General features: G+C 37.0%; 1 protein-coding gene across 6 annotated transcripts in view; it reads left to right on the forward strand.

The window, feature by feature from the left end:
- The window catches only part of SPIRE1 (spire type actin nucleation factor 1), a 209775-nt gene that overhangs the window by 97894 nt on the left and 92293 nt on the right, over positions 1-19588 (forward strand). For all 6 annotated transcript variants that reach the window (XM_047827151.1, XM_047827152.1, XM_047827156.1 and 3 more), the window contains exon 4: positions 10029-10154. In XM_047827151.1, coding sequence (XP_047683107.1) covers positions 10029-10154 — 126 coding nt within the window. The remainder of the gene's footprint in view (positions 1-10028; positions 10155-19588) is intronic.

The following is a 19588-nucleotide window of genomic DNA, read 5'->3' on the forward strand; positions in this document are numbered from 1 at the left end:
AACATTTTAAGCAGACTCCATGCTCAGTGTGGAGCCTGACGTGGGGCTCAATCCCTGATCCTGGAATCATGACCTGAGCTGAAATCAAGAGTCAGACTCTCACCAACTGAACTATCCAGACACCCCTTGAAGATGTGTTTTGTAGCATTATTTATTTATACTATTCTATAATGAAATAAAGGGCTCATAAAGAAATGATGTATCAACTATATGGAATATTAGATAATCTCTAAAATTATAATTCTGTGAGTTGTTTAGCAATATGGAAATTTCTGTATTAATAAATGGAAAAGAGACCACAAAGTTCTGCATATACTGGTATATGGGTAAAGAATGAAGGAAAATGTGGTAATTTGAAATAGTGTATTAGTGGTGGTGTGATTCAGAGTAAACCATTTAGCATCAGAAATTCTGTTCCTCTTATTTTTTACCATTTATATAATAAAAGATTGTAAAATTCTAGTATATTAAGTATATTATTGGCCTTGAATAGTCTTGCAGGTTATGCTTTCAGTGTTAATTTATAATTTAAAACAAAATGCAGCATGTTTCTGCAAATATAAAGTTTATACATAATAACCCCTGCTTATAAAAAGTTAGCAGTTTTTGGTTTGCCATGTAATGTCAGATTTTGCAAACTATTTTGAAAACTTCTCAGGGGAGAAAAGAATGGTACTGTAGAATGTGATTTAAAATAGAAACAAGCTTTATGTATTTAATTTTATTATGCCAGACTAGATTAACCCGGTGCAGAATTTGTCTTCATTTTCAAAATGCACATGTATATAAATAGCCGATACAGGATAAATGTATTATTTTCATCTATGTATGAATGTGGCCTTGATTTAATGGAACATATGCAAGGGAGGGCAAGATGTTTGTTTGAGCTTGTCATTACTGAATTAGGATTTCTGTGAATATAGGTTAGTTGAGTGAATAAGATTCATAAGTCAAACTAGAGAGACTCCAAAGAAATTGCAGTTCTCTGTATTTCAGAATGTTGTGTTCTCTAAGTTTTGAAATTTGCTGGGAACATACTAATTTGTTGTTACTGATTTAAGCAAAAATTTAGTAATTTATACTAACTATATGATTCTAAATTTAGAGAAGATAGTCTTTGTACTTTTTGTTTTGTTATTAATTTCTTATGATAAATACGTGATTATACTCACTAGGCAAAACATTTTAGTTATATTAAGATAATATTCTACTTAGGTTTTGCAAATAAAATTCTGAACTTTGTGAACTGAACATTTTTAAAAACATTTGAATTTCAATAATCAAGAATAAATTGTGAGAAAATATTGGAGTCCGATGTTATCAACAGAGGACTATTATATGATAAATTGTAAAGCTCTCAGAAGATACCATTTTGGTTATGCCATTTTCTTTTCTGGGATAATAGAATTTACACACATTGCGATTATGTGTTTCTAAACAAAGGGTGACTTGGATTGCTAAATGCTTTGGAATTTGGAGTTTAAGCAAAAACTATTCTCAATGTGCCAAGGTTTTAAGAAAAACTTGGTGGTATGTATAGTATTTTGACACCAATTAGGGTAAAAAACATCAGTAGATAATATATAAAATTTCTGAGTTACTGGCATACATCTTTGATGTGATATCAAATAAATTTTTTTCTTGTAGTTGGTGCATTGCTTCAAAAATACAGATATTAACTTATTTGACAAAAAAATGAAAATGTTTCAAAATGTTAGACAGTATTTATAAGGGGGCACCTGGGTGGCTCAGCAGGTTAACCGTCCGACTTTGGCTCAGGTCATGATATTACGGTTCGTGGGTTTGAGCCCTGCCTTGGGCTCTGTGCTGACAGCTCAGAGCCTGGAGCCTGCTTCAGATTCTGTGTCTCCCTCTGCCTCTCCCCTGCTCACACACTGTCTGTCTCTCTCTCAAAAATAAATAAACATTAAAAAAAATTTTTAAAAAGAAAGTATTTGTAGGTTGTCTTTTTTTTTTTTTTTTTTTTTTTTTAAATCACATCTACCTAGTCAAGGTTTTCAGGTATTTTCAAGTTTTGTTGAAAATATGTAACAGGGTCCTATATGTTTAATGAAAACTTCAGAAAATTTATTTGGAGTCTAGCGATTGTATTAATGATTCTGTATAGGGAATCCAGATAATTGAGTTCTCAGATTGACTTTGACTTTGAATTTTATTTTATATCACATATTTTAAATCATTCTTGAAACTCAGGGTTCCAAGAGTCAGGGTTGAAACCTTGACTAGAAAACTAGAAAAGAGCCAGCTGGAAATTTTGAACCAAAAAATAAAATAACTGAAATAAAACTTGAGTGAATGGGTTTAATAGACTAGACAGTGCTGAAGAGAGAAAGAATGAAATGAAATATTGTCAGTGGAAAATACTCAGAATTGGGATGCTGGGGTGGCTTAGTGGGTTAACAGTGGGACTTCGGCTCAGGTCACGATATCACAGTTCATGAGTTCAAGCCCCACTTCAGGCTCTGTGCTGACAGCTCAGAGCCTGGGGCCTGCTTCAGATTCTGTGTCTCCTCCTCTCTCTGTCCCACCTCCACTTGTGCTCTGTCTCTCAAAAATGAATAAACATTAGAAAATACTCAGAATGAAGCACAAAGACACAAAAAGAATAAAAATATAGAATAGAGGGTCAGTTACAAAGGCAGTACATCTAATTAAAGTCCTAAAAGGAGAGCAAGTAAATGGGAGGATGGAAGAAATATTTGAATACTAAAAATTAATACATACTAAGGTAACAACATAATTAATACATAATAATTAATACAAATTAGGAATTTTCCAAAACCATGGAAAACACTATGCCACAGATTCAAGAAACTCCACAAATCAAGAGAAAAAAAAATGAAAATAACATTGTTTCCTTATAGTTAAACTGCTAAAACTTACAAACAAAATCTTAGAGGGAAAATGAGACTGCACCTTTACTTACTTCTCAATAAAAAGAGTGGAAACCAGAAGACGGTTTGAATGATTCTTTAAAGCTCTAGAATAGAACCTAAATGCCTTTCAAGAATAAAGGTAAAATAGATCTCTTTCTGACAAACACACACCAGGAGTGGCCTAGAGTAGGAGTTGGGGAGTCATCAGCCTTTAGGTGGCATTTAAAGCTGTTCTTAAAAATTTATTCATAGAACAAAGGCAGGTAGGTTAAGTAAGACATAACATAGTCCAGTCCTCTCCTTTTAGAAATAAACTGAAACCCAGCAATGTCAAATAAACTGTCCAAGGTCGTATAATATCATGTTGATAGAACCTACTCTTTTTCTCATTATGTTCCTCCATCCCCATATTGTCTCTTTTTTTGTAACTGTAAAAGATGGTTTTGTTGCATGCCTGCTGTGTACCATGTTGTATGCTAAAACACTTTAAAAACATGATTTTCTTGGGGCTCCTGGGTGGCTCAGTCGGTTAAGAGTCTGACTCTTGGTTTCTGCTCAGGTTGTGATCTCGCAGTTTCACAGGTTCAAGCCCCGTGTCAGGCTCTGTGCCGACAGTGTGGAGCCTGCTTGGGATTCTCTCTCTCCTTCTCTCTCTCTCTCTCTCTCTCTCTCTCTCTCTCTTTCTGACCCTCCCCAACTCGCACTGTCTCTGTCAAAATAAATAAACTTTAAAAAATACGATTTTCTATAATACAAAAGTAATCCACATTCATTTAGAGTGCGTAAGAACTTGGCTTTTGGAGGTTGACTACATGGGTTCGATTCCACTTCTCTTGCCTACCTGTGTGATTTGAGTAAATTGCTTAGTTGTTCTAAATCTCAGTTTCCATATCCATAAATTGGCTTCTTGTGAGGATTAAATGAAATGCATTTAGGAACAAAGAACCAAATAAAAATCAAGCAGTTCATGGGCAGTGAAATAACCACTTGGATTATTTCTCCTCTGTGGGATTATTTCTCCTCTGTGTCAATGGTGACTTTGTGGAATTTTGTTGGTTTTTATTAAGTTTTTAACACATATTTTTTAAAGTTTATTTGTTTTGAGAGAGAGGGAAAGCGTGTGTGGGGGAAGGGCAGAGAGCAAGAGAGAGAGAGAGAATCCCAAGCAGGCGCTGTGCTGTCAGTGTTGAGTTCTACATGGGGCTTGATCCCACAAACTGTGAGATCAAGACCTGAGTCGAAATCGAGTCCAGACACTTAACTGACTGAGCCACCCAGGTGGCCTTAATACATATTTTAAATTGTGGTAAAATACACATAACATACAATTTATCTTTTAAATTATTTTATTTATTTTATTATAGGTTTTTAAAATTTTATTTATTTATTTTGAGAGAGAGGAGGGGAGGAGCAGAGAGAGAGAGAAAGAATCTCAAGCAGGCTCTGTGCTGACAGCACAGAGCCTGGCGTAGGGCTCAAACGCAGAAACCATGAGATCATGACCTGAGCTGAAATTAAAAGTTGGATGCTTAACTGACTGAGCCACCCAGGCGCCCCTAAATTATTTTAAAGTGTACAATTTAATGGCATTAAGTGTGTTCACAATATTGTCCAGCCATCACCATTATCTAGTTCTAGAGATTTTTTATCACCTCACATGGAAAACCCTACTCATCACTTCTTATCCCTCGTCTTTCAGCCCCTGGCAACCACTAATCAGCTTTCTGACTTTGTGGATTTGTGTATTCTGGGAATTACATATAAATGGAATCATACAATATGTGACCTTTTGTTGTCTGGCTTCTTTCACTTAGCATAATGTTTTTAAGGTTCATCCATGTTGTAGTGTGTATCAGTACTTCATTCCTTTTTATGAATGAATAAGATTCCACTATTTATACTACCTTTGTTTTTCCATGTATCAGTTCAGAACATTTGAATTTTTTCCACCTTTGGCTACTATGAAGAGTTGCTGGTATAAACATTGGTATCCAAGTTTTTGTTTGAAAATTTGCTTTTTATTCTTTTTGATTTATAGTTGACTCTTGAACCAGTGCAGAGGTTAGAGACATCAACACCCTGCACAACTGAAAATTCACATATAATTTTTGATTCCCCAAAAATTTAACTAAGCAAACCAACTGTTGACCAGAAGCCTTACAGATAACATGAATAGTCAATTAACACATATTTTGTATGTTAAATGTATTATATACTGTATTCTTAATAAAGTAAGGTAGAGAATGTTATTAAGAAAATCATGAGAAATTACATTTTATACTAAATGTATTTATATTTTAATAATCTGCATGTAAATGCACCTGAACAGTTCAAACCCATGTTGTTCAAGGTCAACTGTATACTGAGGGGTTGGATTGCTGATCACATGGTAACTTTTTGATGAACCACCAAACTGTTTTTCACTGTGGCTGTACCTTTTACATTTCTACCAGCAATACATAAGGGTTCCAATTTCATCACATTCTCATCAACAATTATTTTCCATTTTTGGTTTGTTTGCTTTTATAGCTATCCTACTGGGTCTGAGTAGTATCTCATTGTGGTTTTGATTTACATTTCCCTAATAACTAATGATGTTGAGCATCCTTTTCTGTGCTTTTTGGTCAGTTGTATATTTTCTTTGGAAAAATGTCTGTTCAAGTCAGTTTTTACATTGGGTTGTCTTTTTCATTGTGTTTAAGAGTTCTTTATATATTCTGCAGAGCAGGCCCTTTTCAGATATGTGATTTGCAAATATTTTCTTCTGTGCTGTGGGTCTCTTGAAAGTGTTCTTCGATGTACAAAATCTTTTAACTTTGATAAAGTCTAATTTATCCATATTGTTGTTGCTTATGCCTTTGGTGTCATATCTAAAAAATCATTACCAAATCTATGAACGTGAAGGTTTATCCCTTCCTGTGTTGTCTTCTAAGAGTTTTATATTTTGGGGCTGCCTGGGTGGCTCAGTCGGTTAAGCATCTGACTTCAGCTCAGGTCGTGATCTCACAGTTCATGAGTTCGAGCCCTGCTTTGGGCTCTGTGCTGACAGCTCAGAGCCTGGAGCCTGCTTCAGATTCTGTGTCTCCCTCTCTCTCTGCCCCTCCCTAGCTTGCACTCTGTCTGTCTCTGTCTCTCTCTCTCAAATAAACATTAAGAGTTTTACATTTATTTACTTTTGAGAGACAGAAAGAGATAGAGCACAAGTGGGGGAGGGGCAGAGAGAGAAGGAGACACAGAGTCCTAAGCAGGCTCCAGGCTCTGAGCTGTCAGCACAGAGCTCGACACGGGGCTCAAACCCACAAACCACGAGATCGTGACCTGAGCTGACGTCGGACGCTCAACCAACTGAGCCACCCAGGCGCCCCAAAACATTAAGAGTTTTATATTTTGGGCTGTTAAATTTAAGTGTCTGATCCACTTTGAGTTAATTTTTATAAATGGCATAAGATAGGGGTACAACTTCATTTTTTTATTTTTTAATTTTTTTTTGTTGTTTTGTTTTTGTGTTTTTGCATGTGACTATCCAGTTTTCTCAGCATCATTTGTTGAAGAGACTGTTCTTTCCTAATTTAATGGTCTGGGCACTTTTATCAAAAATTAATCAACCAAAGATATATGGGTTTATTTCTGGACTCTTAGTTGTATTCCACTAATCTATAGGTCTTTCCCTATATACCACACTGATTTGATTACAGTAATTTTGTAGTTTTGAAATAAGAAGTATGAGCCTTTCAATTTTGTTGTTTTGAAGATTGTCTTTGGTATTTGGGTTCCCTTGCAATTCCATATGAATTTTAGGATCAGCTTTTCTGTTTCTTCAAAAAAAGCCATGAGGATTTAGTTAGGGATTGCATTCAGTCTCTAGATCACTTTGTGTAATTATTGCCATCTTAACAATATTGTCTTCAAACCCATGAAATGTAGGATGTCTTTCCATATATTTGAGTCTTTCAGCAATATTTTTAGTTTTCAGTGTGTAAGTCTTGTACCTCCTTAGTTAAATTTATTCCTTAGCATTTGTTAATACTTTTATAAATGGAATTGCTTTCTTAACTTCATTTTCTTTTTTTTTAACATTTAGATGAGTACTTTGTGCATTTTTCTATTTTTAATATAATTTGTTGTCAGATCAGGTAACATATGTTGTATACAGTGTGCTCTTGGTTTCGGGAGTAGATTCCTGTGATTATCGCTTACGTACAACACCCAGTGCTCATCCCAAGTGCCCTCCTCAATGCCCATCACCCATTTTCCTCTCTCCCCCACATTCCCTCCCCCATCAACTCTCAACTACCCTATGACTCAGCAACAACAGTACTAGGAATTTATCCAAAAGATACAGGAGTGCTGATTCATAGGGGCACTTGTACCCCAATGTTTATAACAGTGCTTTCAATAATAGCCAAATCATGGAAAGAGCCCAAATGTCCATCAATTGATAAATGGATAAAGAAGATGTGCTTTATATATACAATGGAATACTACTTAGCAATGAGAAAGAATGAAATCCTGCCATTTGCAACAATGTGGATGGAACTAGAGGGTATTATGCTAAGTGAAATAAGTCAGTCAGAGAAAGATATCATGTTTTCACCCATAGGTGGATCTTGAGAAACTTAACAGAAGACCATGGGAGAAGGGAAGTGGAAAAATAGTTTCAAACAGAGAGGGAGGCAAACCATTCATTTTTTGTTTGTTCATTGATATAGACATATACCTTTGTATGTGTGTGTTGATCGTGTATCCCACAACTTTGCTGAAATTGCTTACTAGCTCCAATAGTTATTTGTGAATTCCTTTGGATCATATATATATATATGATTATATATCATATATCATATATATATATATGATTATGTCATATGCATTAAAAAACATTTTTAGACCTAGTTATTACTTTTATACCGGTGTTTTTTCAAGTTGCTGGTCACAGCCTATTAGTGGAGCATGAAATAGATTTAGTGTGTAAGTTTTGTTTTGTGAAATTTTTGTGTATAAAACATAGATGTATGCATGTATTTGAGTCCTTGTATAAAATATATTTCTTACTGGGAATTATAGTCAAAAATATTATGCCGTATTTCACACCATGTAATTAGAATGTAAAATTATGGGATTGGTTAGATGAACATGAAACTCTTAGCAGTTGCTTTTCATTACCTTGGATATAAAATTGTATATTGGAAGCTGTCTTCTGTGTATAAAAGTAAGTATGCATAAAAATACTCTGTTCATTGGTAGCTCTGTGAAAAACAAGCTTGTGAGTTTTTTTAAAGTTTTAATTTAAATTCCCGTTAGTTAATGTGCAATGCAACGTTAGTTTTGGGTGTACAGCATAGTGATTGAACACTTCCATATATCACCTGCTGCTCATCAGAGGTACACTCCTTAATCTCCATCACGTATTTCATCCATCCTTCCCCCCACCTTCCCTCTGGTAACCATCAGTTTGTTCTGTAGTTAAGAGTCTGTTCCATGGTTTATCTCCCCCCGCCTTTGCTCATCTGTTTGTTTTTAAATTCCGCATATGAGTGAAATCTTATGGTATTTGTCTTTGACTGACTTATTTCATTTAGCATAATACTCTCTAGAACTATCCATGTTGTTACAAATGGCAAGATTTCATTCTTTTTTATGACTAATATTCCATTGTATAGCTTGTGAGATTTTTGTTTTTTGTGCTTTCTGATAAATCAATTCTTAGCCTCCTTTTGGGTACTGTGGGGAAATTTTCTTACTGAAACCCAAGGTATTTTTCTTGAGAAGAATATACTTTATTAAAGATAGTAATCTAATAAATGACATGTGATACTTATTACAAATGAAAATAATAGAAGGCACATTATGAAGGATAGTATAATCTACAAAGACATCTTTTATTCTCCAATGGATAGAAATTATTAAAATACAATAAAATGTGGGGGCGCCTGGGTGGCGCAGTCGGTTAAGCGTCCGACTTCAGCCAGGTCACGATCTCGTGGTCCGTGGGTTCGAGCCCCGCATCAGGCTCTGGGCTCATGGCTCAGAACCTGGAGCCTGTTTCCGATTCTGTGTCTCCCTCTCTCTCTGCCCCTCCCCCGTTCATGCTCTGTCTCTCTCTGTCCCAAAAATAAATAAACGTTTAAAAAAATATTTTTTTTAAATACAATAAAATGTATATTTTCAGTAATTGTATTAATGTCAAATTTACTGAATATAGTAAAGAATTAAGGGAGAACCTACATCTTTTTGAAGAAAATGAAGTCCCTTAAAACATAACTATAGTACATGGTTACAAAATTATTACTTTACAAAAAAGCAAAATTATTCCCATGCACTAGACCCTTGATAGGATATCTTTCCAATCTAATATATTAAATGGCGTTTGAGTTTTCTAAATTGTTGTGCATCTTTTACCCACTGGTAGTTTTGGGGGGATTATGGACTATGTATGGTAAAAGACATCGAGACTGGAGATACGACCAGCAGACTTATTCTGCCCTCTGCTCTCTTTGCTGCACTCTCCATTTACTGATGGAGCGTCTTCCCTGTGGTCCACATGTCATCCCAACAGTCTTTTTATTGCATTACACAATTCAGCATGTATTGGGATGAGCCTGGGCTTCAGAAACCCATAAAACTATGTTTAATTCTTCTCCGTCATGTCAACTTCTGACTGTGGACAAGTCACTTGAGTCCTCTTAGCTTTAGTTTCCTTTGCTGTAAAATGGAGATAATTCCGGGCTACACTGAAGAGTAAATGATATTATGCTGTGTATATGACATGTCAAATATAGTGCCTGGCATGGTAAAAAATAAATGACAGCTATTAAAATACCTGCATTATGATTAGCACTCAGTAAATGGTAGTTCCCTTTCTACTTCCAACCAAAACTTTTATATATGTCCTATCACTTTCAAATAGAAGCTAACTAATTTTACTAAGCTCATCTGTACTATTGGCCGTTTGTTAGTGGACCACTTTTTCCATATAATTTTACTGATGATTTGGTGATGCATTAGGCTTTGGATGATGGGGATTGCCTTACTGTCTGATATAAAAATAGGAATATACTGGGTATGTCTGTCTTTTAGGTACCAAAAACCCAAAATAATAAATGAGCCCTATTGTTTTATTTTCTTCTTCTGTAGTTATGTGCTGCTCATCTGCCAACTGAATCAGAGGCACCAAATCATTATCAGGCAGTATGTCGTGCACTGTTTGCAGAAACAATGGAGCTGCATACATTTCTGACTAAAATTAAGAGTGCAAAGGAGGTGAGTACTACTGCTTTCATATTTATTGGTATTGTGGAAAATTAACTTGAATTTTCAACACTGTCTGTCATATTATTTAAAATATTTCTTACCATCCTTATGATGGTAATATGATGATTATTCCTAGGTATTTTATTATTTTTGATGCAATTGTAAGTGGGGTTATTTTCTTAATTTCTCTTTCTGATGCTTATTAGTGTATAGAAGTGCATTGATTTTATATTCCGTGACCTTACTGAATTCATTTTCAGTTCTGGTACTTTTGGGGTGTAATCTTTAGGGTTTTCTAGAAATAGTATCATGCTATGTGCAAATAGTGAGTTTTACTTCTTCCTTGCTCATTTGGATGCCTTTTATTTCTTTTTCTTGTCAGATTGCTGTGGCTAGGACTTACAGTACTATGTTGAATAAAAGTGGTGAAAGTGGACATCCTTGTGTTGTTCCTGCTCTTAGGGGAAGAGCTATTAGTTTTTCAGTATTGAGTATGATATTATCTGTGGGTTTTTCATGTATGGCCTTTATTATGTTGAGGTGTATTCCCTCTGAATGTACTTTGTTGAGGATTTTTATCATGAAAGGATGTTGTGTTGGTCAGATGCTTTTTATGCATCTATTAAAATGATCATATGTTTTTTTATCATTTTTCTTATTGATGTGATTTATTATGTTGATTGATTTGTGAATATTGAACTACTTTTTTGCATCCCAGGAATAAATCCCACTTCATCGTGGTGAATGACTTTTTAAATGTAGTGTTGGATTCAGTTTGCTAGTATTTGTTAAGGAGTTTTGCATCTATGTTCATCAGAGATACTGGCCTGTGGTTCTTTTTTTTTGTGCTGTCTTTATCTGGTTTTGGTATCAGGGTAATGCTGACCTCATAGAATGAATCTGGAAGTTTTATTTTTTGGAATAGTTTGAGAAGAATAGGTATTAATTCCTCTTTACATGTTTGGTAGAATTTACTTATGAAGCTCTCTGGTCCTGGATTTTTGTTTGTTGGGAGTTTTTTGATAACTTATTCAATTTCATTAGTGATAATTCATCTGTTCACAGATGTCTTCCTAATTCAGTTTTGGAAGGTTGTATATTTCTAGGAATTTATCCATTTCTTCTAGGTTGTCCAATTTGTTGGCATATAATTTTTGATAATATTCTCTTATCCTTTGTATTTCTGTGGTGTCAAGTTGTTATTTCTACTCTCTCGTGTCTGATTTTGTTTAAAATTAAATCTGTTCTAGGGGCACCTGGGTGGCTCAGTTGGTTGAACGTCCAACTTCAGCTCAGGTCATGATCTCACAGTTCGTGGGTTCGAGCCCCACATCAGGCTCTGTGCTGACAGCTCAGAGCCTAGAGCCTGCCTTGGGTTCTCTGTCTCCCTCTCTCTCTACCCGCCCCCCCCCCCACTCATGCTCTGTCTCTGTCTCAAAAAAATGAATAAACCTTAAAAAAATTTTTTTTAAATAAAATTAAATCTGTTCTTTCTTTTTAAAAAAATCTGTTTTTTAAAATGCAAGTGTAGGAATCCATTTTATTAAGCAAAGATTTTTTTTAATTATTTTTTTTAAGTTTATTTATTTTGAGAAAGAAAGAGAGAGAACAAGTGGGAGAGGGTCAGAGAGAGGTAGAGACAGACCCCAAGCAGGCTCTGCAGCATCAGTGCAGAGCCCGATGCGGGACTCGAACTCACAAACTGTGAGACCATGACCTGAGCCAAGATCAAGAGTTAGATGCTTAACCAACTGCTCCACCCAGGTGTCCCTAAGCAAAGATTTTCATAAAGCTTCCTTACAAATGAGAAATGTTCAATCAATTTCCCATATGACTTGCTTTTCACTCTTTCTGCCACTCTTTTTCCATTTTAAAAGATGCGGTACCTGTTTCAGGAAGGGATAAGGACTCAGGAAGTAGGCTACACATTTGATAATTGAACTATTTTATAGTGGATTTGGATAAATATCTAATGGAGGTAGTTGGAATTAATATTCATATAATTGTTGATCTCATTTTAGCTATTGTCTTACATTATTATTCATCACTGTGACTTAAAATGTTATGTGTAGAGTCCAAATGAACCATTTTAATTTATTTACGAGCTGAATCACCATAGTGTACATCACACAGATGGTTGTGAAGATTCATGAGCTCTATATAAAGCAGTGCAGCATCTGGCACACAGTAAGAGCTCAGTACATGATAGGTGGTGGGTATCATTTCTTTTATGACTAATGTACAGAGTTTATGTGAAGCACTAGTTTAAAACTTATGATGACACACAGTTTGGGGAGGGATACAAATGGCATATGTAAGAGTGGAAGGAAAATTTTAACCTATACTAGACTTATAAGACTAATTAGTTCTGGTAATAAGTGACAGATGTGTCATCCTTAATAAACCACCTTAAATAAATCCATTGTTTATGTCTGAATAAGAGCTCTAAGCATTCCTCTTCTGTCCTAGCCAGGATACTGCTTACAGTCTGTCTTTTTGTTACAGGCCAGTGAAAACCTGTTTATTTTTTTAGGATTTTATAGAGTTAGACCAAGAAGAAAGTCGTCAGTGGGGTGGAAAAGGTGGAAAAATAACTATGTGTTATTTGAAGAATAATTAAAAATGCATCATGGGCTAGCTTTTCCTCCTGGATAGAACCAGAGGATGTAAGATCCGTTTAAAAGTTTCAGAGTAAACATCCGAAAGTACATTCTCAATTAAGGTTTATTACATAGTAGAAAAGATTACTTTTTAAGCTTGTAATTATCTTCCCCAGTTTGTTAAGTTTGAGATTACCTTCTCCAGAGAACAAGTATTACTTTTAGGGTGTAAGTATAGTCCTGTGGGGTTAGCGTAAATTAAATGTACTGTTAAAGTTCTTCCAACCCACACACTCTCAGGAACTGTTTCTGAGCTTAAAGAAATGTATTAATAAGTTTTTCTTATTCTTATATTATTTTTTCTACTCCATTACAATGTGAGCTAAAAAAAAAAAAAGATATTTTTTGCTCTTCATTAGAACTTTGCTTTGTCAAACACACTCCAGGAAATTTAAACATTATCAAAATTTATTTAAATAAAAATCTCACAAGCAGAGTAAAATACAAGTGGTTAGTCGCTGTGTGGCAGTGCCCACAGAGACCAGCCAGACCAAGGCCAGGGACCCTGGAGTTCCAGCCCCACCTCACCACGTCACCGTCTGGCACCACCCCAGATTTAGGTCTTTGTAAATATCAGTTCTGGCCTGTTTTCTCATCTCTTACTCTGTTTCCCCTCTTTGTTGATCTCTCTTACCCCTTTCCATTTTTCTCTGGAAACTGCTCCATTTTTAGAGAGAACTCCTCAGAGCCCTCAGGCTCTTCTCAGGCTTGCTCATCTGAGGGTAGTCCTTTCTGCTACTTCCCCCTTTCTAAAGCTATTCTTTCCTGCATAACTTTGTATATCTGTGCCTTGTGAGTTAGTAATACTCCGTCTCTGCTCTGCTGTTTCCAAACAACTGCTGTTCTTAACTTGCACAGAAAGCTCATGCCATCTACTTCTGTTCTTCTTTTCTTTTTTTTTTTTTAAGTTTATTTATTTATTTTGAAGGAGAAAGAGAGAATGTGTGAGCAGGAGAGGAACAGAGAGAGAGAGAGAAGGAGAATCCTAAGCAGGCTCCGCGCTGACTGTATGGAGCCCATTGCAAGGCTCAAACTCACGCTCCCAAGATCACGACCTGAGCCGAAGTTAAGAGTCCAGTGCTCAACTGACTGAGCCACCCAGATACCCCAGGTTCTGTTATTCTTAAACCCATTGTCACTGTCATCTGCCACCATCTTGTGTGCGTTCTTTGATAAAAAGAAACTGTAGCTCTGTGTCCTTGACTTCCCCTCTACTTCACTACTCTGCTTACCTGAACACACTTCTGGCCTCAGAACCACCTATAATCATTCCACCTTAGAAATCATGGACTCTTATCCCCCACTTCCTAACTGTAACTTCTGCTTTTCGAGCTCTTTCCCTCATTGCCACCTGAGCTCATCTTTCAATCTCTCGACTCCCCCATTTTTCTTCCAGTTTATTAGCCCTTCCTGGATGTATGTCCTTTCCTGCGTGAACTAGGTTCAGTCACTTTAACAGGAGTTCAGGTCACATGTCCAAACCGGATTGTTGCACTAACCTCCCACCAGTCCCCTTGTCACTGTGAATCCTCTTCGTCAAGTTCATCTTTCACATTGTCTGTGAATGATTTTTGTAGATCACAGATCTGACCTGAGGAGTCCAGTCACACAGGTATGTGATCTTTCAGGCCTGACCCTAGGCTGGTTTTCCCTGGCAAATCCCAATAGGGGAAGGTGCCCTCCCACACATGACTTGGTGCATAGCCAGGGTTCTGCACACTGGTTTTCTGGAGGGAGTGGCAAGAACAGTGAGCATCCCCACTGGGTCAGCCATGTTCATTCACACATCTGCATCCCTAGCCCAGGCACCTTCACCAGGGCCTTGGCTGACATGCTTTCCTCCACGCTGGCTCATAACTTTCCATTTCTTCCTTCCTTCTTTACCTCCCACCAGCCCCTGGTCCATAAAATGGCTGGAGCCTTTTGTCCAATACTCCTCAGCAGTGAGGGGATTTTTCCCCACTTTTCTGAACGTCACCTAACTTTTGCCCAGTGTCATTCTGTGGGGGGAAATATGGAACAAGAGGAGCAAAACATCCTTTTTGGCCTCTTGTTTGCACTGTTGCATCCAGTGAATTAAGGCTTGATTGGTACTTTCAGTTCAGTTCATTCTACCTGACCTTAAAACCCCTGGTAGCTGAAAAGAACCATGTTGCTTCCCTGATTAATATGGTTCCCCATCAACTATAGAGTAAAATTAAAACTTTTCTATTGCACACAGGGCCCTTCATGGTGTTTCCCCTCCTTATGTTTTTATTGTCCTTTTTAACAGTATCCAATCAAAATTACTTATAGTTTCTGAATATGTCATGCTATTGTAGGTCTGTGTCCTTTGCACATTCTGTTCTTTCTGCCTGGAATTCTCTTCTCCCATTGTCTGCCTGGTGAACTCCTATTTATCCATCTAAACCCTGCTTCCATATTTGCCTTCTTTGTGAAATATTCATGACCTCCCTCCAGCCCAACAGAGCTTTATGCCCTCCACTATCTCTGTATCTTATTCATCTTTCAGTCATGCACTTCTCATACTCTATAGTAGTTATTTGCTTACGTCTTTGTGGTTTTTTTCTCCACAGCTGGACCAGATCCTTCTTGAGATAAATGACTGTGTTTCAAATCATCTTTATGCCAATGACTCTTAATGTAGTATATGCACATAGGAAACAGTCCAGAAATACTTGTTGAACTGAAACAATTTATACATTATATCTGTGTTTCCTAGAACTGCAGAGGTTTTCAACTTGTTGAAAGAAGTCAGTTTTGAAAGCATTTGTGATGATTAGAAACCTTTTGGCCAAAGTATTTCTAGTAAAAGGAGAACTTTTATGGGAATATAGATGAGGTCTTAGAGTGCTCTTGCTGTTCTTTAAATTTATACATAAAATTTCATTTAATAATGAATCTTGATAGGACAAGCTATAGAATATGTGGAAATCCTGAACTTAAGAACATTCTGTACCATTTAATTACAGATTTTATGTTACATAAATTGCTTGTCAACACTGAGGTTTTAGAAGTAAAGTCTTAACATGGTCCAAGAGGATTTGTTTTTCCTCTGCAATGTGTGCTGCTTTCTTGAAATTATGAATATTTTCATATATGTTCATGTATGTATGATAGTCATTTTAACCTTTTCTCAAGAGTACTAAATTCACACTAGTAATAAAATAGTCTGCTAATTTGAATATTTTTTCTAAAGATCTTAAAGTACTTTATACAGACAGGCATACCTCATTGTGTTTCAGAGATACTGTGTTTGTTTTTTGTTGTTGTTGTTTTTCTTTTAACAAATTAAATGTTTGTGGCAACCCAGTGTAGAGCAAGTCTATCCGTGATATTTTCCCAACAGTATTTGCTCACTTCATGTCTCTATGTCACATTTTGGTAATTATTGCAATATTTCAGACTTTTTCATTCCTGTCATGTTTGTTAATGGTAATCTATGATCAATGGTCTTTAATGCTATTATTGTAATCGTGGGTACCACAAACTGTGCCCATATAAGGCAGCAAACTTAATTGATAAATGTCTGTTCTGACTACTCCACTGACTGCCTGTTTCCCCATCTCTCTCCCTCTCCTTGGGCATCCCTATTCCCTGAGACACAAAAATGTTGAAATTAGGCCAATTAATAACTGTACAGGGGCCTTTAAGTAAGCCATACAGATAAAGACAGATACCATATGTGTTCACTCCTATGTGGATCCTGAGAAACTTAACAGGAACCCATGGGGGAGGGGAAGAAAAAAAAAAGAGAGAGAGGTTAGAGTGGGAGAGAGCCAAAGCATAAGAGACTCTTAAAAACTGAGAACAGACTGAGGGCTGATGGGGGGGTGGGAGGGAGGGGAGGGTGGGTGATGGGTATTGAGGAAGGCACCTGTTGGGATGAGCGCTGGGTGTTGTATGGAAACCAATTTGACAATAAATTTCATATATTTAAAAAAAAATTGTTCAAGTGAAGGGAAGAGTTGCACGTCTCTCACTTTAAATCAAAAGCTAGAAATCATTAAACTCAGTGAGGAAAGTATGTCGAAAGCCAAGATGGGCTAAAAGCTGGGCCTTTTGTGCCAAACAGTTAGCCATGCTGTGAATGCAAAGGGAAAGTTCTTAAAGGAAATCAAAAGTACTGCTCCAGTGAATACATGAACAATAAGAAAGCAAAACAGCCATATTGCTGATATGGATAAAGTTTGAGTGGTCTCGATAGAACGGTCGTAATGTTCCCTTAGGCCAAAGCCTCATCCGGAGACCCTAAATCTTTCCAGTTCTTTGAAGCTGAGAGAGGTGAGGAAGATGCAGAAGAAAAGTTTGAAACAAGCAGAGGTTAGTTCATGAAGTTTAAGGGAAGAAGCTGTCTTCATAACGTAAAAGTACAAGTTGAAGCAAGTGTTGATATAATAGCTGTAGCAGGTTATCCAGAAGGTCTAACTAAGGTAATTCTCATCTATTAGAAGAAGATGCCAGATAGCTGGAGAGGAGAAGTCAGTGCCTGGCTTCAGAGCTTCAAAGGACAGCTGACTCTTTTGTTTGTGGCTATGCATCTGGTGACTTTAAATTCAAGCCGGTGCTCATTGACCATTCTGAAAATGCTAGGGCTCTTAAGAATTATGCTGACTCTACTTTGATGTGTTCTATAAATGGCATAACAAAGCCTGGATGACATCACGTCTGTTTACAACATGGTTGATGAAATATTTTAAGTCCATTGTTGAGACCTAGAAAAAAAGAAAGAAAGAGATTCCTTTCAAAATATTACTGTTGACTGACAATGCACCTGGCCACCCAAGAGCTCTGATGATATCCAGTGAGATTAGTGTTGTTTCCGTGCCTGCTAACACAGCATCTATTCTGCAGCTCATGGATCAACGAGCAATTTCAGCTTACAAGTTTTGTTATTTGAGAAATACATTTCGTAAGGCTATAGCTGCAATAGATAGTGATGCCTCTGATGGATCTGGACATCAGTTGAAAACCTTCTGGGGGTGCCTGGGTGGCTCAGTCATTTTGAGCATCCGACTTTGGCTCAGGTCATGATCTGATAGTATATGGGTTTGAGCCCTGTGTCAGGCTCTGTTCTGACAGCTAAGAGCCTGGAGCCTGCTTTGGATTCTGTGTCTCCCTCTCTCTCTGCATCTCCCCCACTCATGCTCTGTCTCTCTCACTCTGAAAAATAAACATGTAAAAAAATTAAAACATTCTGGAAAGTATTCACCATTCTAAATGACATTAAAAACATTTGTGATTTATGGGAAGAGGTAAAAATATTGACATTAACAGGAAATGGGATGAAGTGGATTCCAACCTTCATGGATGGATGTCTTTAAGGTGTTCAGGACTTCAGTGGAGGAAATAACTACAGATGTTACTCTGTAACAAGAGAGAACTAGAATTGGAAGTGGAGCCTGAAAATGTGACTGAATTGCTATAATCCCACAATAAAACTTTAATGGGGGAGGAGGTGCTTCTTATGGATGAGCAAAGGAAGTGGTTTTTGAAAAACTGTTTTATTTCCATATAGTTGGCACACAGTGGTCCATTAGTTTCAGGTGTACAACATAGTGATTCAACATTTCTATACATTATGCTCTGCTTACCACAAGTGTAGTTACCACCTGTCAGCATACAACACTATTAAAATATCAGAAAGTAGTTTTTTTGGAGATGGAATCTACTCCTGGTGAAGATGCTGTGAATATTGTTGAAATGACAAAAAGAATTTAGACTTTGACATAACTTAGTTGATAAAACAGTGGCTGGGTTTGAGACGACTGACTCCAATTTGGGAGGAAGTTCTGTGGGTAAAATACTATCAAACAGCATCACATACTGCAGAGAAATTCTGAAAGGAAGAGTCAGTTGATGCAGCAAACTTCATTGTTGTTTTATATTAGAGACACTGCCACAGCCACCCCAACCTTCAGCAGCCACCACCCTGATCAGTCAGCAGCCATCAACATTGAGGGCAGGATCCTCCACCAGCAAAAAGATTACAACTTGCTGAAACTTCAGATGATGGTTAGCATTTTTTTAGCAATAAAAATATTTTTTTATTTTTTTAAATGTTTGTTTATTTTTGAAAGAGAGAGACAGAGCATGAGTGGGGGGTGGGGTAGAGAGAGAGGGAGACACAGAATCCAAAGGCAGGCTTCAGGCTCTGAGCTGTCAGCACAGAGCCTGACGCGGGGCTCAGACTCATGGACCGTGAGATCATGACCTGAGCTGAAGTTGGACTCTTCACCGATGGAACCACCTAGGCACACCAGCAATAAAATATTTTTAAATTATATATATTGTTTTTATAGACCTACTACTATTGCACATTTAATAGACTGAAATATAGTGTAAACATAGCTTTTATATATACTATGAAAACAAAAATATTCACGTGACTCACATTATTGTGGTATTTGCTTTATTGTGGTGGCTTGGAACCAAACCCGCAATATCTATGAGGTATGCTTATACATTTAAGAATCAGACAGTATTTCAGGGGTGCCTGGGTGGCTCACTTGGTTAAGTGTTTGACTTCGGCTCAGGTCAGGATCTCCCAGTTCATGGGTTTGAGCCCCACATCAGGCTCTGTGCTGACAGCTCAGAGCCTGGAACCTGCTTTGGATTCTGTGTCTCCCTCTCTCTCTGCCCCTCCCTGACCCGCTTCTGTCTCTCTCTCTCTCAAAAATGAATAAACATTAAAAAATATCAGGATGTATAAAGAATCAGATAATATTTCTTCTGTACCTGTGAGTTAGTATGTATCAAGTGGAATTTTCAAAGTGATGACCT

This window comes from Prionailurus viverrinus, chromosome D3 (assembly GCF_022837055.1).
Source record: "Prionailurus viverrinus isolate Anna chromosome D3, UM_Priviv_1.0, whole genome shotgun sequence".
In the NCBI taxonomy this organism is placed as follows: domain Eukaryota; kingdom Metazoa; phylum Chordata; class Mammalia; order Carnivora; family Felidae; genus Prionailurus; species Prionailurus viverrinus.